Here is a 20,952-nt window from a genome sequence, read left to right on the forward strand (position 1 = left end):
GGCTTTGATTTCCCCCAAAAAGGGAAACCTGCCCAAAGCCCTGTGGGCGAGCGGGGGAGGGGAGAGATTTCTGGCAGAAAACTGCAAAGACTCAGAGCAGGATGAGGAGAAGTCAGTGCAGAGCCTTAAATGCAGCTTTCCCCACGCCTCCCTGCTCCCAGCTGCACCTCCTCCCCCGGCAGGGCAGGAGACAGGGAATGGGGCCGTGCTCAGCTCATCCCCCGCGGCTTCTCCCTCTGCTCAGGGACAGGAGTCGTTCCCTGCTGCACCCTGCGCTCTCTCCCAGCCGAGACTTCTCCAGGAACTTCTCCGAGCCGAGTCCATCCCCTGGGGCACAGCCCCCTGCAAGTGCTGCAGCGTGGGTCACTGTGCCACGGGCTCGGTCCTGCCAGGCCAGGCTGCTCCAGCGGGGCCCCTCTGCCCACGGGGTCACAGCCTCCTCTCAGGCATCGCCGAGCTCCAGCCTGGCTCCTCCAGGGGCTGCAGGGGGATCTCTGCATCCCCACGGAGCTGCAGGGGGATCTCTGCATCCCCACGGACCTGCAGGGGAATCTGTGCAGCCCCATTGTAATATATGTTATGGAATAATTCGTGCTTATATAAAACATACATGAAGTCAGTTGTGCTTGTAGAAAAAGATTCTTAAAGTTTTAAAAGACCTGAAGACCCAGCCGGGAAAGACTGGAAACCACAGATGACAGAGAAAGAAAGACCTAATTTACAAATGAAAAAACGTGTCTCCCTGCAGAGATGGGCACTTTCCGGGGATACTCCACCAGACGCCCAAGGTGAAAAATGCACATATGTTAGTTTGAATAGTAGTGCTGTATTAACATTTTAGTAGTACTGTAAATGTAGTTGTGTAGTTAAATTGAAGCTTTAGTAGTTAAAATAGAAACTATGTATCTGGGTTTTCTTTTAAGGAATGACATACTCGCTTTGACATAACCATCACAGAACACCCAAATCTTCCAAAGAAGAGGAATTTATGGTTTTCTTGTCAGAAGAATCTAATTTCTTCAGGCCTTGCTCAGACTCGAAGAGGCCATGGGGATTAAAGGAAATAGTTGGCATATAACAGACAGAGTTTCTTGTTTTAAATAGAATGTATGCATAACCATGAAGGATATATGAATATGCAATAGTGTAGTTTTAGGGGTGATTCCTTTGTTCACATGGTATGCTTGTTGTGGCTTAAGTGCCCCAGAACATCTGGACATCCTTAATTCTTTGCTTTTTATTGTCTTGTAATTGTCCTAACTCTAAATTTTTATTACTCTAATTGTAGTACTATTTTAATAACCATGTTATTATTATTAAAAATTTAACAGCCAAGTGATTGGCGTTTTTCACAATTATGGTAGCAAAGGATGGTTTTTAACACCTCTCTGCCGGGGCCTTGGGAGAGTCAGGGTGAGGAAGAGGGTCCTGCCCTATTTAGGCAGCCTCACTCTGTTCCCCTGGTGTGTGACCACAGACACAGGTTATGATCTATGGGCAAAAGGAGACAATAAAACAAAGAAAAGGGAAAGCATTCCCTAAAACCACAGTAATTAGCCCCAAGACTAAAGTGTACACGAAGAACCAAGACCCAAGGACAAAGGATAGGTGAGTATTTGTTGGGATGGGGCGGATAAGGGGGGAATGAATGTGTGTGACAGAAGCTGCTGGGTATCTCAGACTTGCCAAGTGATTGCTGTAGTCTCTCATGCTGCTTTTCGTCTTTTTCATGTGAAAAACGGCCAGTAAAGAGACCAAGCGAGTGATAAAAAAGAGAGAATCCCTCCCAGAGAAACTGGGACTGGATCTTAGGAAGAAGTGGAACCCCGTGGAGTGCCGGATTGAGGGATAAGAGTGCCCAAGAGCATCCAGGATTCAAACCTGCTGGGTTGAGGGATTAACATTCCAACAGCACTCAGGGTGTAGATATGTAATGTAGACTGTTTGAAAGTAAAAAGTATCTTCTTGTTGTATGTGAGAGTTAGTGAAAAATAAAAGTGAGTAAATGTAGATGAATGGTAGTATATGTAATGTAGATTGTTTTTTATGAGCTTTTCTTTATCTCCTTGGAGAGAGTGTTAGAGTGTTTCCTGGCAGTCGAAAAGAGAGTATTGCAGAGAAAAATTCCTCACTTGCTGTCCTCCCCCTGCCCTCAACTCTATTCATATTTTGTCCATTCCCTCTTCAAAATACAGATTTGTAAAACTCATGCTCTGTGTCCTCAGATGCCCTTCCCAAATCAAACCTGGGCTTCAGTGCAAATTGCATTGCACTAACTAGCACTGCCTTAAATTTGTTTTGGTGCAGGCAGGGTCACTTTGGAAGTCAGTTGTTGTTTACTTTGTTCCTTCAACCTTTTCAAGCTTGTGAATGAAAAAAATTGTGATAGCAAAATAAGTCTTTATTTTTGCACTGTCAGCTGTGAGTGGCTGGTAGCCTTGGTGGAGGGTGCCGTGAATTACAGGCCTGCAGAACACGCATAACAAAAGTAATTTACTTTGTAAGGAAGTTGAAAAAGGGGGGAGAGGTGATTGGCAGACTCACCTCTCCAGGATGTAGGATTACTGTTAGAAAGTGGACTGATATTGGAATGTGGCTGCTGAAATGTGAAGAGAGAAAAAAAAAAGAGAAAGTGATAGAAAGTGAGAGAGAGAGAGAAAGAGAGCGAAGGGGAGAGTGAAATACACCCCCAAGGTCCCCTCAGCCACAGCTATCTGTAAGTTCTCCCCCATTCCTGCTAGGCAGAGTGACAACAAGGAGGGGGGGAAGTGGGGAAGGACAGAGTTAAACCCAAGGCTGTGAACAGGACCACCAGTAGAGATAAGATCAAGGCAGAGATTGTGACTCTCACAAAGTGGTTTATTGTCTTAAGCAAGATTTCTTTTTTCTTTCTGATTGCTGTTGTTAAGAAGAGAAGGCTTTTGTTCTGAAGACTAAAAGTCTGTAAGACTAAAATAGTTAAATGTTACCCAAAAAGTAAAAGGCAAGAGATGTGATACATCTCATGTTAAAATTGGCCTGGTCTTTTTTATTTAACTAATTATAGCTATAGGAAGAAGAATTGGTCTCTGCAGCTTAACACAGCTGGATACAAGAAGAAGAAGTGCCTGTAGAAAAAGAGTTTAGTTAAACTCAGAAAGTTTTAAAGAAAACTAATGGTAAAAGCTAATGCAGTATTGTTTTTCTTTTAACACTGTGCTATTAAGAAATCCTTTCCAGGTACCACTGAAGCAGCAATCCAAACCATGGAAAGAGGGTGAATTCATGCCAGCAAAACCAAAGGACTTGTGAAGAAACTTGAGGAATGGACTATCACATCTAAACCAGGTGATACCAAATTGACTTCAAACCAGGACTGGGTGGTAATGGTTTGGGAAGACCCAAATGATCCAAGGCAGGTACAAAGAATAACACCTCACTGAGAAATAAGGCAAAGCTTGCATCACTGGTTCTAAGTCCTGCCTGAATAAACCCTGAGACACCTCCGACACCTCCTTGGTGTCACTTCAAACAGGAGGATCAGGAGTGTTTCAGTCAAAGAGTTCTTATAGCCTGGCCTCAGCCTGTGGCTTGTACAGGGAAGAAGGGAAATTGCCATCAGTACTGTACTGTATACTTTATGTGATTCATCCCAATACTGGACACGCTAGCTGGGTTACAAGTGAATGTTCAAATTGTGGGAATAATTGGTGTTGTAGCTCACAAAATCTATGTTCTTGTTGCAAGAGGTACCGAGTACTGAATCAATTCCCTATACAGATAGAACCCAAAACAACTGAAGTAATAACTTTGTTTTGTGGATGGATTATTAGTGCCTGTTGACTGAGAGATACCTGAGGAACGGTGGGAAGCCACAGTTAAGGAGTGTCGAAAAGGACTTGCCTAAAAAAATGAGTAAAAAGGAGTGACAAGGGAAACAGAGGGCAAGCCTGGACTGAGCACTGTACTCACCACCGAGAAGATCAGACGTACCTGCTGTGGGAAGCAACCCCACAGGCAGGGGAGGTGGGGGTATAAGCCATGCCAGACCTCTGTCATTCCTGTTTCTGTCTCTCATTTGTTGTCTTTTCCCTTCTGAGATACCAGCAAGATCGTGTCCCAAATGCTACAGAAAGTATTACACAGAAAGGAACCAAAGTTCCGTTTTTTTACACACACCCATGTCAACAGCCACAGACCCACCCAAATTGAGTACCTGCAGGCAAAATGGGGAAAAATATTGGATTACAAGGAATTTAGGGAAAATAGTAATACTTGGGGCATGGAATGTCCAAAAGGAGAGAGATGGATTTGTTTTACATTTGATCTTAGAAATATAGTCAAAGATTCGGTAAAGAGACCATTAGTAAAAAAAAAAAAAAAAAAAAGGTAAAACAAGCACAGCAATCTAGCTCTGTATTAACCCCAAATTATATACTGCATGGCATTATAGGACTCCAAGCAGTTATAGAGGAGATAACAAACAAAGCTGCTCAGGCACTGGAATTAATATTGAGTCAGCAAAGCCAAACTATAACTGCAGTGGATTAAAATAGGTTGGCTTTACGCTATTTATTGGCTAAAGAATGGGGTGTACAGATTGTTGAAAATAGATGGCAATGAGGGCATCATCCTGGAAAAAACAAAGGATATCAGAAAAAAATTATGAAAAATTATGACCCTGGTATCAGTCCAAAAAAAAACACCGAAGGGAAAATAATGTTAAAAACTAACAGGTGGGGTAATGTATTGAGAATGGGATGGTGGAAGAAATTAGGATTCTTCCTTTTATGTGTTACAAGTGTTTTGATATTTCTTCTTTGTTTAATCCCATATTTTATTTGATTACCAACAGAGTCCAAAGAATGCAGGAGGATAAGAAATATTGCTCAAGCCAAATGATTTATAAAGAATAAGAGGAGAGATTGTGACAAATGCATATTTATAATTGGCTTTTCGCAAGTGTTACAATGAATATTATATGCGTCATGTTAGAAAGTTTATGCTGTTCCATAGGATCTCAATTCCATATAATCCCAGTCCTGTTTGTCCCAGTCCATAGGATCCCAGTTCCATATTTGATCCCAATCTCTAATTGTTCCCTGTCCCTATTTGATCCCAGTCCCTATTTTATCCCAGACTATATTTGATCCCAGTCCGTATTTGATCGCAGTCCCTATTTGATCCCAGTCCGTATTTGATCCCAGTCTGTATTTGATCCCAGTCCGTATTTGATCCCAGTCCCTATTTGATCCCAGTCCATATCTGACCCCAGTCCCAATTTTATCCCAGTCTATATTTGATCCCAGTCCATAGGATCCCAATCCACATCTGATCCCAGTCTCTATTTGAACACAGTCCGTAGTTGATCCAGGTCTCCAGTTGATCCAAGTCCATATGATCTCAGTCCCAATTTGATCCCAGTCTGTAGGATCCCAGTCCCTATTTTATCCGAGTCCCTTGTTGATACCAGTCCATAGGATGCCAGTCCATATTTGATCCTTGTCCGTATTTGATCCCAGTTCAGTTCATTCCAGTCTGTAGGGCTCCAGTCCCTAATTGATCCCAGTCCCTAGTTGATCCTAGACCACAGGATCTCAGTGCATATTTGATCCCAATCTCTGGTTGATCCCAGTCTATATGGCCCTGTGCACATTCCAGAGGTCTGGAATTTCAGCTCCCAGCCAGGAAAAGACATTCCCTTTGCCCTCAAAGGCAAAGCTCTTGCAAAGTGGCTGTGTGGGGTTAAAAAGTCCAGACATTTGACACAAAGGTACAGCAGCAATAACCTCTGTATCACCTTTTACAATATTACAATGCCACCATCAAATTCCTTCCTAGTTAATTTCCATCACAGTAGGAAGAGAAAGAAATTAGTTTAGTTCAAACCTATCCCCCACAGCTCCTAATTGAACAAATGATACCAGCTCAGCTTTCCCAGTTATTCCGTTAATAATGAAAACATTCCTTTACAATGTTCCCCCCTTAGGTGTAAGATTCAGAGTGGATGGAGAGTCCCCTGTGTCCATCAGGAGAGGCCTCCTCTGGATGCAGACCCAGCCTGGATGTTCTCCAGGGCTGCAGTGTGGTGGGTCCCCGGTGGGATGGGAGCTCAGAGAGCCCTGACAATCCATGTCCATGCAGGGGTGGACTCGCTCCTCCTGAGGGTGCTGCTGTCTGTGCTTGCAGTGTCCTTGTGGGCTGCAGATGGAGCCCTGACTCCTTCCCAGGGGCTGTTTGGGTGGGCTCTGCCCTGGCCAGGAGGGCAATGCCTCTGCCAGGTGCTTGTGGCCGACGCCATCCCCTGGGTGCTGGGGCCCCCTTGGGCCCTGGGGTTAGTCCCTCAGGGGCTGTGGGAACTCTGCCATGGCCTTTGTCTTCAGCTTGGCCTTTTGCTCATCCCTCCTTGCCTTCAGCTGCTGTGCCTTTGTGCCCAAGTGCTGCAGGGCCTTCTTGTGCCACTCCTGCAGCCCCGGTCACTGCCTGTGGGTGCTCATCCTCTGAGAGCTGCTGAGCTTTCTGCAAAATCTTTCCCTTCTGCAGGGACCCAAGCAAAATCCTTCACAGAAAATCCTGATCCATCCATGTGCACTCTGCATTTCCAGATGTTGCTTTGTTTTGCTCCTTGTGCTCAGGGTCCCCTGCACAGCCCGTGTGGCAGAGCCGGTGCCTGTCCTGCCGCAGTGTCCAAAGGCGGCCCCCCCGGCGGGCAGGGCCGGCAGCTCCCCGGGGCCGGGCAGCGGCCGGGGCGTCCCGCAGCCTCCTGGGGGCCGGGGGCCACTGCCGGCCCTGCCCGGGGCTGGTGGGGTCAGGCAGCGCCCGGCGCTGAGCCCCGGCTGCCCCACAGCCCCGGCCCGGCCCCGCAGCTCCCCACAGACCCCCAGCCCTGCTCCCGGTCCCGCACCTCTGCGCCCGCTGCTGCCGCTGCCCACCACAGAGAAACCCCTGACATCCTGACCTCCCTGACATGCTTTTCCTCTCCTGGAAACTGGGAATTTAAAGTATCAGCTGGCAAATTGTCAGGATAAGACCCTGCTGAAAAACATCCCAATCCTGAGTATTTTTCTGTTCCTCCTCTTTTCCATTATCCTTTTTCTTACCACATAGATTCCTCCTGCTGCTTCTTGCCTGAACCATATTGCTGCACACTCCCCTTCACCAGATCCCTTCCCAGCACACCAACACCATCCATCCCCTGTTGTCCAAATCCCTTCTCCCCTTCCCTTATTGCCCCCCTGGGTGTCCATGTCCTTAATTACCTCTGGGGGAATGTGCAAACTACCTCAGCATTCTCCCAAGGGACCCTTCAGAGGCATTTTGGGATCATCCTCCCTTTGGCCAGGAGCCCTCCCTGGCTTTCCCTTTTCTCCCCTCCATGGGTGCCCTGCCATGTTCACTCCCCGAAGATCCCAGTGCACTCACTGATGAGATTTTCAGTGCTCTCTCCCTGCTGACTCTTCACAGACCCCCCTGATGTGTCACTCATCTGTCTCCTGGTCACTCCCGGGTCCCCAATCACTCCCCGGTGCCGCCGCCAGCCAAGGGAGCCGATCACCCAAAGTGGGTGAGGCACCTTCAGCTGCACTCCCTGCCCCAGGGTGTGCGGGAAAATTGACATCACCAGAGGATTCTGTCCACAAAGCAGACAGAGGAGTCCTGTGAAACTAATTTCATTTCTAAAAATGGGAGAGGCCATGGGACATTCCCCATGGGATCTCTCCAGTTGCTGGAGGACACAGCCTCCCTTTAATCCTAATTCTGGCCACATCTCCCTCTGCTTTCCCCATTGGCTGAAGTACTTGAGAGCTACAGACTTCCCAATCCACCTACTACATACTCCCTTAATATGCTCCCTGCTTTTATATAGCAAATGATATTCATGGCTCTGTTAAATCTTTGTTGTTCTTCTGGAAGTTCATGAATAGAGCAGTACCTTGGCTGAGCAGCAGTCTATGTCATCAATTAATAACATTTTCTAAAATCGATTCCTTCTCCTGTCACTCCCTTGTGTACATCTCCCTGGCCCTCTGAGCCTTCCCCAACTGGACTCCCCCCCTCGGCCCCATCGCCCCCGCGAGGGGAATTTGGGGAGGTGGGAGTGGGGCAGCGCCAAGGCCGGGCCCCCCCGCGCTGTCCTGGCGGGAGCGGCTGCAGTGGGGACCGAGTGCGGGCGGGAGCGGCCGAGAGCCCAGCGCTGCCCCAGCCCGACCTGCCCCAGCTCCATCCCTGCCCCTCGGCTGGGATGCTGTGGGTCTGGGGGGAAGAGGGAGCCGGCAGTGGGTGCTGGGCCTGGGGCAGGAGGAGAAGGGAAGGAGAAGCAGGCTTGAGGAACAGAATGGTCAAACGATGTAGGTGGCAGGAGAGGGTGGGATTGTGCAGGAGAAGGAGGAATAGCAGGAGGAAGAGGAGTGTGAGGAAGAGGAGAGACACATGAGGAGGAGGAGCACAAAGAGGAAGCAGCAGAAGGTTCCACCCCTCCCTGTGTCTGCAGCCTCCCCCCAGCCCCAGTAGCGTTTCTCCCCCCATTTGCAGCAGGTGACTGTGGAGGGGGATCCAGGATTTTCCCAGGGTGAATCTTGGTGTTTCTGAGCTTTCTTGGGCTAAATGTTGGTCCTTTGGTTTTATGTGGCAGCTGAATCTTTATGTTTTGGAGGAGGTTTTTGTTGACTTGTGATGTTTGGGGAGTTTTTGATCTGTATCTTAAAGTTTGTGGGATTTTGGGGCTAAATCTTGGTGTTTTGGAGGTTCTTACAGACACAAGATTCCCAATGACTTCCTGAGATGAACTGGAGCAAGGAGGAATCTCCAGTCCAAGGTGCTCTCCTCTTGTTTTTTCCCCAAACCAGGATTTTTCATTCCCTGGGCGTGTCTGGATGGAGGAGGAGGAAAAGCCCCGGAGATGCTGCAGGAGGAGGAGCTGCAAACCCAGCCCAGGGAGCTGCGGGGAGGAAAGAGCCCCCCTGAGCCAGGAAGGCGGGCGGAGATCCAGCCGGAGCTCGGAGCTGGTGGAGAAGCCTCATGGCAGGGAGAAGCCCCACAAGTGCTTGGAATGTGGGAAGGGTTTCAGCTGGAGATCCCATCTGATCCGGCACCAGAGGATCCACACTGGGGAGAAGCCCTATGAGTGTGGGGAGTGTGGGAAGAGCTTCAGACAGAGGTCTGGCCTGATCGAGCACCAGGTGATCCACACTGGGGAACGGCTGTATGAGTGCTTGGAATGTGGGAAGAGCTTTGGGTGGAGCTCACACCTGAGAACACACCAGCGCATCCACACTGGGGAGAGGCCCTACGAGTGTGGGGAGTGTGGGAAGAGGTTTCGGACCAGCTCCCATCTCCTCCTACATGAGCGGATTCACACAGAGGAGAGGCCCTTCCGCTGCCCCGACTGCGGGAAGGGCTTCAACCGCAACTCCAGCCTCACCGTGCACCGGCGCATCCACACTGGGGAGAGGCCCTACGAGTGTGGGGAGTGTGGGAAGAGCTTCTCACAGAGCTCTCACTTGACCCGGCACCAACGGAGGCACCAGTAAGGGAAGCCCTGTGAGTGCCCTGAGTGAGGGAAGAGCTTGGAGTGAGGGAAGAGAGTGAGGGAAGAGCTTGGAGTGAGGGAAGAGAGTGAGGGAAGAGCTTGGAGTGAGGGAAGAGAGTGAGGGAAGAGCTTGGAGTGAGGGAAGAGAGTGAGGGAAGAGCTTGGAGTGAGGGAAGAGAGTGAGGGAAGAGCTTGGTGGCTGCTCCAGCTCCATCCCCCATGGGAGGATCCGGGCTGGATGATCCCCAGTGACCCCCGTTGGGCAGAGCCCTGGTGCCCCCGTATGGGGAATAAAACAGAGAGTAAAGCAATGGAGCTGATAAAGGGGCCCGATATCTGAGGCCTGACTGAGCAGAAACTGTGGGAGACACCGACACAGTTTAAGTCTCCCTGGGCAAGAAGTGACCGAGCAACGTGGTGTGAGACTTTGTGATAAAATAATGTTACCACGTGATGTCATGTCACGAAGAATGTGTAACCAATGGGAAATTGTTACCAAAAACAGAGCCCTATATAAGGACCCTAGAAGTAAATCCCTGTATAAACACCTGGTACACACAATAAAATTGGCTTTGGTCTAATCTCGGATGTCCCCGTCTCTCCCTGGTGGATATCCCTGTTGTGGGTGATCCCCGTTGGGTGGGGGGAAGGTGTTGGAGGGATTTCTTTCCCTTCTCCTCGTGCTGCCGTGGTTTGGTTGGTAATAAATTCCCTCCCTGTGCCCGGGCTGGGTCTGTTGTCCCCGTGCCGCTGCTCGGGGCGGGATCTCTCCCGTTCCTTCTCTGCAGTCCCGGGCCTCTCCTCAGCCAATGAGAGAATGCGGTGGACAAGAGTCAGCCAATCAGAGAGAGCGGCGCTGATGACTCAGCAGTTGCCGGGCAGACCCGCAGCAGGCAGTGTTCCCCACCCGGACCCCGCCCTCCCTGCCCAGTGCCGGCCCCGCCGTGGGGTCCCCCCAAGTCCCTCCCCAGTGCCCCCATAAACTGGGCTGGGTTTAACTGGGAAGCGTTACTGGGAACACTGGGAGCAGGCGGGCAGGGGCAGAGTGACAGCAGGGCTGGGGGTACACAGGACCCCCCAAAATCAGCGTGGGGATGGAGCGGGGGATCCCGGCTGGGCCCGAGGCCACAGGGAAGCTCTGCGGCCGCCGGCGGCTCAGGAGATCTGTGGGCAGAGAAACAGGGGTGACACCGGGCTGGGGGCCCCGGGGGGAGCACCCACAGTCTTGGGGAGAGGGGACATGACCCCCGGGACCCCCCTTGACCCACTTGCACAGGTAGAAGCCGAGCCCCAGCACCAGGAAGACAAAGCCCAACTCGTAGTCCCTGATCCCCGTCTGCATCTTGCTGCCGGTGGCGTCCAGCGGCATCTCTGGGAGGTCTGCAGGCATCAGGACCCACCAAAACCTCTCACAGACACCCCAAGCCTCTCCAAGCACCCTCCTGATTGCTCCCAGTCCACCCAGGACCCCCTGAAACTTGCCCTGATCCCCTCCTCACCTCCCCAGGACCCACCAAAGCCTCTCCCATTCATTTTAGAATCCCACAACCCCCTTCCAGTCTCCCCCCACCACCCCAGTACGCCTAAACCCTCTCCCAGTCCCTTCTCAGCCCCACCAGGACTCACCCAAACACCTCCCAGTCTCTTTCCAGCACAATCAACCTTATCCCAATCTCTGCTTTTCCATCCCCAATCTCCATCCAGCTCCTCCAGGCTCACTCTAGTCCCTCCCAGTCACACCCAGTACCCCCAAACTCCCTTCCAGTGCCCACCAGGACCCCCAGAACCTCATCCCACCAGCTTCTTCTCTGCTGAATTCCTAGAGGAAGACCAGGCCCAGCTACTACCAGACCTTCAGAGAAAACTCCACCCTTCTAGAGATCACCACTTCAGCAGCATTTCATCTGCCACTCCAGGAGGAGCAGCCACCATTTTAACTGGACTACTACCAACACCCTGACTCCTCAGGGTGTCAGGTTTCTGCCTCCCTCACTAGTTTCATTCGTACTAATTACACTTGATTTATTATTATTTTTTTATTTAGTTTTTCTCCTAGTAAAGAACTGTTATTCCCATTCCCATATCTTTGCCTGAGAGCCTTTTGTTAAATTGTGGTAATTCGGAGGGAGGGGGTTTACCTTTTCCATTTCACAGGAGGCTTTTGCATTCCTTCACAGACTCCTGTCTTTTCAAACCTAGACATGGGCCTTGTTTTTTTTCTATCCCTTGTGTGTGTGTTGTGGGCTTGGGTCTGTCTCTAGATTTTCTTGTGGGCAGGGCTGGCCCTGTTGGCCGTGCGGAGCCCCCGTGGTTTTCTGGGCTTGTGCCAGAGCGTGTTGGGGTGTGTTGAAGGGCGCTGCTGAGGGGCTGCAGGGTGCCCATGGCACACCGCCCTGAGAGCGGCCGGTCTCGTCTGATCTTGCAATTTAAGCTGGGTCTGGCCGAGTTAGTACTTGCATGGGAGACCGCCTGGGAATACTGGGTGCTGTAGGCTTCTTTTGCTGCCTGCTGGCCAGAGGGCCTCTGGTGCTTGGGTTTTCTTGGGCAGCCATGGCGAGGGGCAGGAGGGAAGGGGCACGTGGGCCTTGTGTGGTTTTTTGTGCCTTGTGTGTGTGTGGTGCAGGCTGGGGTCTGTCTCTCGATCCCCTTGTGGGCAGGGGCGGCCCTTTTGGGCTTGTCGAGCCCCTTTGGGGTTCTGGGCTTGTGCCCAGAGGGTGGTGTGGTGGGTTGAAGGGCGCTGCTGAGGGGCTGCAGGTGCCTATGGCACACCGCCCTGAGTGCGCCCGGTCTCGTCTGATCTCGGAAGCAAAGCTTCGAGCAGCAGGTCGGGCCCTGCTGCTGCTGGGGACAGCGAGGATGACGTCGAGGATCAAAACCTCTTGCTCCACCTGACCACCGGCAGGCTGAAGATGGTGGACTTTGATTCTGACATGTCCTTTAAAGCCAGGTTCCACAGGGAATTTGCAGATGAGTCCACACGCAGGGGATGCTCCCAGGTTTGGGCATTGCACAGCCTGGCCGAGAACCAAAGGTTCCCCCTTTGCTGGGGCAGATGCAGCTGATCCTTCAGTCGGCTGCCAGGCTGCTTTTGGCAGGGCTGGGGGCATGGGCTGGGGTGGGTACGAAATGGGAGTGGGCTCCTGGCCCTGCCAACAGCCCCCAGCACCCACCGTGCCCCGGGCTGGGGCTGGGCTGGGGCAGCCAGCCCGACACAAACAAACCCCCACGGTGGGAGCAGAGGTGGGACTGCAGAGCCTGTGCAGGGCCTGCTTTGCTTTGCAGGCAGGGAAGGGCTTGGGCTGCTCCACTGTCCTTGTTTGCTTTGGGATCACCATGGGGGCAGTGCAGGGGAAGGGAGAAAGCGTGGGCTTCCCTCACCCATGGTGGGTTTTTCCCTGGCATGCCGGGGTTGGGCCTTCCCCAAGCCTCTGACAGAGATAAGATTTTTGACCTTTTTTCTTGTTGCCCTATTTGTCTGTAATCTATTTTCAATAATTTGTTGTTAGTTTTTCTAGAGGAAGCATTCCAGGTGTGGTCCAGTCTGGATCAGGAAGTGCGGGGCACCGCGGGCGGCTGGGACAAGGGGACAGGAGCCTTCAGCTGACGGGGCTTTCTGGTTTCTCTCCTTGCAGCCGGGCTCTGCGGGTGCTGAGGCTGCTCTGGGCTCTGCCAGGGCTCTGCTGGAGCTCAGCACCGGGCTGCAATCAGCCAAAGGAGAAATGGGGTGACCTGCAGCATAGACTTGCTTGAGCATTTCAGCAACACAGCTCAAGTTTGCAGAGTGTACACCTCCAAAGGAAAACATGGCACCACCCAAAAAATAAACTTGTTCAATAACTTCTGAAATGAAATCAGTCTGGAATGACCCCAAATAACGTTTTGCAGCTTGCTCAAGCTGTAGCTCAGCCCTTCTCTGAGCTGTTCTCTCCCCACCTGCCTTGTACTTCCCAACTGCTCCCTCTTTTCCCCCACTGAGTTCCCAGCCCATTCCAGTCTCCATCACACTGTTGCCTTCCTTGGTGCCCCTCACCATGAAGAAGGCCGAGCCCCAGGCTTAGGGACTCATCCTGGCTGAGGAGCAGCAATGTCTCAGAGGCCCGGTGGGATTTTAGTGTCATTCAGAGCTGCTCTCCAGCCCCCAGCTCTCCTCACTGCTGAGTTCCCACTCCCTTTTCCTTGTCCTTGCAGCAGGATGAGCTCTGTGAATCCCCTTGAGCCTCCCCACTCTTCCCAGCCCACGCACCCACCTCAGTTAGGCTGAAGCTGCAGCTTCTGTGTCTCCTCTGGCACACCAGTGCAGTCCCCTGTGCGGGGAGCCCCAGCCCCAGAGCACAGCACTCAGCAGTGCAGTCGGGGCTGGAGCAGCTGCCCCGCAGCCCTGGCTTGGCTCTTTGTGGCAGGGAATGCTCCCTGTGTGCAGCTGTCCCTGCAGGATGGCCCCAGGGCAGAGCCCAGCCGGGCTCCCCCTGCAGCCCCTGAAGCTTGGGGCAGACAGTGGTCCCAGAGCTGAGGTTCACGGGGAGCACCCGGAGCTGTGCCTCGCACTCTGGTGCCGTGTCACAGTCTCGTGTGCAGGGGCAGCTCCAGGGCCTTCTTCCTCTTCCTCCACCCAGGCCAGCTTGGGCACTCTCAGGGCTCTCTGCTCCATGTCCATGACTGGATTTGTGGCTACTTGCAGGAGAGATGCCTCGGAAAACTCCGAGTCAGCAAGTCCTGCTTTCGTGCCTGGAAGGCACCTTCAAGAGAGAAGCCTCAGGAAGGCTCAGGACAGCAAGTCCTGTGCTCTGGTCTCGAGGGCTCCTGCCACAAGGACAGGAGACTCCTGTCAAGGATTGTGCTCTGGCCTCGAGGGCACCGGCAGAAGGGATGGGAGATGCCTCCGGGGCACCAAGTCCCACACTCTGCCCTCGAGGGCACCTGCAGAAGAGAAGCCTCGGGAAGGCCACAGGTCAGCAAGTCCTGTGGTCTGGCCTCGAGGTCAGCTGCAGGAATAACACCTCGGAAAAGCTCTGGGTCAGACACGAAGGAGTGCGCTGTGCCGGGGCTCCTCACAGCACCGCTCTGTCCCGTCCTGTCCCGTCGCATGCACCGAGCACTGTGGCGTGGTCTTGTCAGCACCAGCTCCTGTGTCACCATGTGTCACAAAGGACCCTTGGATACCCTGTCCCATTCCATTCCATATTGACCATGCTGCACCGTGTCACAAAGGGCCCTTGGATACCCTGTCCCATTCCATTCCATATTGACCATGCTGCACCGTGTCACAAAGGGCCCTTGGATACCCTGTCCCGTTCCATTCCACGGTGACCATGCTGCACCGTGTCACAAAGGGCCCTTGGATACCCTGTCCCGTTCCATTCCACAGTGGCCATGCTGCACCGTGTCACAAAGGGCCCTTGCACGCACTGCCACCTGCCCTGGGGCCACCCCCAGCCTCCCCAGAGTGGCCCAGGTTGGAAGGAATGCCTTGCCCCAAGTGTGTCAGACAGCCCAACAGGATCTTTAGGAATGGCTCAGACCATCAGCAAACGCTGCCCTGCTCTGCGGGCTCAGGGCAGCAGAAGGAGCCCCCAGGGCTGCCGACGCAGCTGCACTGGAAAGGGAACGGGACCTTCCATGAAAGCTGCCATGGCCTCCTTGGGACATGTCCCAACCCGTGGCCATCCTAAACCCGTGGGTGTGACACGGACAAGGAACTGTGGGCCAGGGCACGAATGCTGCTCTGAGCCCTGGGGCCCGGGGAGCGCTGACACCAGTAGGTGAGGCACAGTCCCTGCCCAAGCAGACCTGCCACCCCCGAGCCCTGGCAGGGCTGGTGCCCATCTCCTGCCCCAGAGACCTGTGCCCCTGGGGGGCTCCTGTGCCAGAGGGAGCCAAACCCCCGTGCACTGGGGGCTGTGCTCCTGCCTGCAGGGGCTGTTGGCAGGAGCACCTGGAGCAACTGCTGGCAACACTTGGTCTCTGTCAGAAGCTCTTACCCCATGTTGAAATTATTTTCTCATTGAAGTTATTGCTTTCAGCACAAAAACACCTTAGCAGCAAAGGCACAGAAGAATCTGGCAAGTAAGTGTCATGGTTTGACGCTGGCACAATGCCAGCGCCCCATGAAAATACAACTTACCAATCAAATGCTGTGAAATGTGATCAAGAACAGAGCAAAGCAGGCCAAACTTAATAACAAAGGAAAAAACTTTATTACACTACTACTACTACTATAAAAGGAAAAGAAAGGAAAGAAAAAAAACCACACAAAATTCGAAATGAAAACCTTCCAAAACATTTCTCCTCCCTCCACCCAACTCCACCAAACCCCAGCGAGACCCATTTGGATCCTTAATCAAGTTTTCACCCTTCAATATAATCAATACTAAGTCCATCGGGGAAGAGAGGAGTCCCCCTTGCAACCATAGACCCCCAGGAAACACAGCTGCCACCTCTTGTGTTTCCAATGTCACACGTGGCACCGCCCAGACACACTGGCCAGTGTGACATTCTCCTCTCCATGTCACAGTGCTCTCACCACCGTGCATGGACAGAGACTGCTTATAGGGCCCCTTTAAGGATGCTTTGCCAAGGACCACCAGGAACAACAGTCCAGTATCACAATTCGGGACTAGAGTCCCCCCCATTTTCCCCTGGGGCCGAGGGTCCAAAAGACAGAGATCGCCTTCTCTTCCTCTCTGATGATGGAGGGCATCCTCACACCCTCCTCAGCTCTCTCTCTGTCCACTCCAAAACTGGTAGTTGCTGAAGAAAGTCTCTTGGCTCACCAATGCATCCCCCTAAAATGCAGTCCCTCTTGAAAGAAAGAGTGGTTCAGTCTATGGTAAACAAGAAGAGTCCAGCCAAAAGCCACTCTATCATCTGCCCCCAACCTTCTTCTCTGAACATCTGAGGTTTCAAGCTGTCTCTCTTTTCTTCAAATTCAGGAGGAGTAATATTTCATAAAGCCTTCATTTCACAGGAAAGGGTTAAAATTCCCGGACTCCCCGGACGGCTGCAATCTCAGCCCAGGACTCTTTCTCTAGTCTCCCACGCTGGGCATTTCCCCCCCCCCTTTCTCCTTCTCCTCCGCCGGCAAACTTCTAGGTGTCTGCTGGCTCTCTATATCTTTTCCCTCTGGCTTAGGGGAGGGGGAACAAAAACATCCCAGATGTTCTCCACCCTTCCATCCGCAGGAGCTGACCCAGCCGGTTCCGATCCTTTACCTTCTAGCCTACCTCTGCAGGCCGCATGGCTCCCCTCCCCCACCCAGCCTGGGCTGGGGAGAGGTCCGTCCCATGTGGTGACCGGAACCAAAGAAGGACGAGTCCTCCTGGGAATTCCGCTTTTAACCCCTCTGTGTTCTCAGAGGCGTGTCCACCTTCAATTGGTCACCCCGAGTGTCAGTATCCAAACCTGACCCCTGACTGGAGAGACCTGTTCCTTCTAAAAAAAAAATTCTCTTCCCGTGTCAAACCATGACAAGTGATTTTTAACAAACTTTTCAGGGAAGGAAAACAAAATATTTTCTTTACACTGGCTACCCACAACAGCTATTTTCCTGATAAGTTGTTCCAAAAGTCACTCAGAGGAAGCTGCATCCAAGTTTCCAAGAGTTCCTCCAGGAAGAGGCAGAACCTCCTCAGAGGAGGGAACCAGGCTGTTGTCAAAGGCACTTGGGGTCAGACAGCAGTGCCATGAACTCACTGTGCCAAAATAGTGTCGCAATCTGGTTAATAAAATTGTTAGAGAGATGCCTCTGCCCCAATTAAGGTGTTAAAGAGACAAAACCCAAAGTGGATTTTATTGAACAGTCAATGTGAGGTAGAGAGAGTTGGAAAGAAATAGAAAAGGGGGGAGAGCAAGGGAGTGACAGGGACAGAGATCTCCCCTGGGGCCGGGCAAGTGTGACATTGTCCCCTGTGTGCGTGGCCTTCCCAGGGTGGGGGTTTTACACCTGAGCCAGTTTGGGTAAGGGGGGTGGTGTTCACCCCCCACACCGAGCAGGGATGGCCTCACTGTTTCAAGTTACAGTGTCAGATGTAACCAAAAGTGTTTTCAGTCACCATCTCCATAAACTGTTATCAACAGGTGGGGCAGTGTTCTTTATCTCTTCCATGGCTCAGCCCTGATAACGCCCTCCAGGGGCCATCTTCTGTTAATGGGCCATTGAGTGTCACTGCAGGACTGATAAAATTACATCATCCCATTGTGGGATGCTCCGCCCAGGGGGAGGAACCAAGCATTCCTACCTGGATATAATCTCACCCTTGCAACACCACGACCACCTTGCCTACTGCATTCCCAGAGGACAAGAGCTCCATAAGCACCACTGGACCTTCAGAGGAAGACCAGACCCTTCTACAGGATCACCGCTTTGACAGAATCACGTTCATCACTCCAGCCGGACTGCAGCCACCATTTCATCAGACTGCTACCACCACCCTGAGCAACGGGGTGTCAGGTTATATCCTGACTCTGTCCGATTAAGCCAGTGTCTCTGTATCATTGCTTTGATCCTAATTTTCTTACTCAAATTTGATTCTGGCTTAGATTCTCCCCCTGGTTTGCCTTCCATCCGGTACAAAACTCACTGTGCTCATCCCTTGTTTTCCTCCCAAAACAGAATTTCCCATCCCCAGCCCTTTGCCAGATGGAGGAGAAGGCTGTGAGGAAGAGGAAGGAGCCCTGGGACACCGAGGCAGGTGAGGAGGAAGTCAGTGCCCCTTTCCCCCTCTCTCCTGTTCCATCTCCCAGCCCAGCACAGCCCCCGGCTGCAGGACAGCCCCGCTGCCAACCCTCTGCTGACGGGGGTGCACTGGGGGGATCTCCTTACCCTTCCTTGTGGCACGGAGGCAAATCCCATCCTCTCCTTGTCTTTCCTACCCCAGAGCAGGAGCTGATGATGGAGACCAGGAAGGACAAATCCCTGCAGCACAACCTCATGGAAGAGGCCAATTTGAGCAACTCCACAGCGCAAGAATCCAACAGGGAGGAAAAGCCCCAGAGATCCCACAGGAGGAGGGGCTGCAAACCCAGCCCAGGGTGCTCTGAGGAGGAAAGGCCCACTCTGGGTCAGGAAGGTGGGCAGAGCTTCAGCCAGAGCTCGGACCTGGTGGTCCCCGAGAAGCTTCACGATGGGCACAAGCCCTACAAGTGCTTGGAGTGTGGGAAGAGCTTCAGGCAGAGCAACGATCTGAAACGACACCAGACTATCCACACTGGGGAATGGCCCTACGAGTGTGGGGAGTGTGGGAAGGGCTTCAGCTGCAGCTCCCACCTCATCATCCACCAACGCATCCACACAGGAGAGAGGCCCTTCCTCTGCCCCGACTGTGGCAAGGTCTTCAAGCGCAACTTCACTCTTGTCACCCACCGGCGCATCCACACTGGGGAGAGGCCTTACATGTGCCCCACATGTGGGAAGGGGTTTCACTCCAGCTACAATCTCCTCCTGCATGAGCGGGTCCACACCGAGGAGAGGCCCTTCCTCTGCTCTGACTGTGGGAAAGGCTTCAAGCAAAACTCGCACCTCATCAGGCACCGGCGCATCCACACTGGGGAGAGGCCCTACGAGTGTCCCCAGTGTGGGAAGAGCTTCACCCGGAGCTCTCACTTGACCCAACACCAACGGAGCCACCGGTGACGGAAGCCCTGTGAGTGCCCCAACTGCAGGAGGAGCTTCGTGCACCACTCCAGCTTAACCCCCCATTGAAGAACCCACATTGGGAAGAGCCCTGGTGATCCCTGTTACCTGTGACCCATGCTGGGAAGATACCTGTACCTTCTCCTGCCCCTGCCAATGACCTTATGTGGGATTGAAGAACATGAGGGTCTGGCCATGGCCCTGTCACTACATTCACTCCCACCTCAGGTCATTGCCAGGGGCAGGAAAGGGACTCTCTCTCTCTCTCTCTGAGAAGGGTGTCCTTTCCAGGCAGGAGGAGACACGTGGCCAGGAAGATACAATTGATGGTGATGTAATTTCCCCTGTAAATAGTTTTTCTTATCCCTTCTGTTGTCAATTTTTTTCTAGTCCTGCTTGTTCCTCATCTCGTTGCTGTTCCCAGTAAATTGTTCTTATCCCAGCCTGGGATCTTTCCCTTTTTTCCTTCAGTGGAAGGTGGGAGGGCAACAAGAGCCAGCACGGTTTTAGTGAGAGCAGGAAACTGGGAAATCCCATTCCTGAATCCCGGCCTGTGGAAACCGAGCATCCCAGCTGGTGCCAGCCCTTGTGGCCATGGCAGCAGCCTTGGGAGCGGGTCCCTGGCTGGGGCTGAGGGAAACTCTTCACTCTGGTGCCCAGGGACAGGAGTGGAGGGAGCAGCTGCAGCTGAGTCGGGGCAGGCTGTGGTTGGATCTCAGGGAAAGGTTTTTGCCCAGAGGCTGCTGGGGCACTGCCCAGGCTCCCCAGGGAAGGGTCACAGCTCCAGGGCTCTCTGATCTCCAGCAGCGTTTGGACAGCGCTGCCAGGCCCAGGCTGGCAGTGTTGGGGCGTCCTGTGCAGGGCCAGCAGTTGGACTCGAGGATCCTGATGGGTCCCTCCCAGCTCAGCCAATTCTGTTGTTCTGGGATGCCATGACCCTGGGGATGGGAGTGCCAATGGTTGCCATGGAAACGGGCTCTGGCTGCAGGCCTGAGCAGGTGTCCATGGCAACCACCCCTGGCATGGGGTCTCCATGGAGCTGCCCAGGGACTGACCATAGCAACAGGGGCTGGTGATGGTTGCCGTGGAAACTGACCATAGCAACAGGGGCTGGTGATGGTTGCCATGGAAACTGACCATAGCAACAGGGGGCTGGTGATGGTTGCCATGGAAACTGACTATAGCAATGGGTCCTGATGAGGTTTGCTGTGGTAATCCAGGGCATCCCTCTGGCTGCCCTGGCAGGTCTGGGACCCTGGCAAGGGGGTCAGGAACCCCCCTGTACAGAGCCCTAAGAGACACTGTCTGTGATCTCTGTCCATGGAAAAGTGTTTTCAATCTTACAGGATGAATTACACACTCTGAGTGTTTGATATGAGTAATAATTAGTGTGACACGGGTGCAAAAGTAGAATTTTAGGATTCTAGATAAGGGGTTCAAAGGAGGCAAGATGGAGGAAATCGTGTGTGTCCTGTCCTTTTTCATCTTCTTCATGCCTTTCATGTTTCACTGTAGTGTTGGCATTTTTCTGTTGGTTTAGACTGGGGACACATTATTCAACACAGGTGGTAGGTATTGGCACATTATTGTAAATATAGCACAGGTAGTTTCTGGTATATATTGTTTGTAACTTCCCACTGAGGGGCAGAGCCCTGCATGCTGCCCCGCAAGAAAGGCCTACTGCAGGTCAGACAGAACATGTTATAGATAAGCAAGAATAAACAACCTTGAAAACCAGCACAGATGAATTATGGCTTCTTCTTTGGCAGTGGGGCTCAAAGACAGCGAATTTCTGCAATTTTGGGATCATTTAAAT

At 52.5% G+C, this 20,952-nt stretch overlaps 1 protein-coding gene across 1 annotated transcript in view; it reads left to right on the forward strand.

The window, feature by feature from the left end:
• The window catches only part of LOC140680876 (uncharacterized), a 570,776-nt gene that overhangs the window by 209,521 nt on the left and 340,303 nt on the right, over positions 1–20,952 (forward strand). The window contains exon 8 of the mRNA XM_072919761.1: positions 9,009–9,505. Coding sequence (XP_072775862.1) covers positions 9,009–9,505 — 497 coding nt within the window. The remainder of the gene's footprint in view (positions 1–9,008; positions 9,506–20,952) is intronic.

Source organism: Taeniopygia guttata, chromosome 30 (genome assembly GCF_048771995.1).
Source record: "Taeniopygia guttata chromosome 30, bTaeGut7.mat, whole genome shotgun sequence".
NCBI lineage: Eukaryota > Metazoa > Chordata > Aves > Passeriformes > Estrildidae > Taeniopygia > Taeniopygia guttata.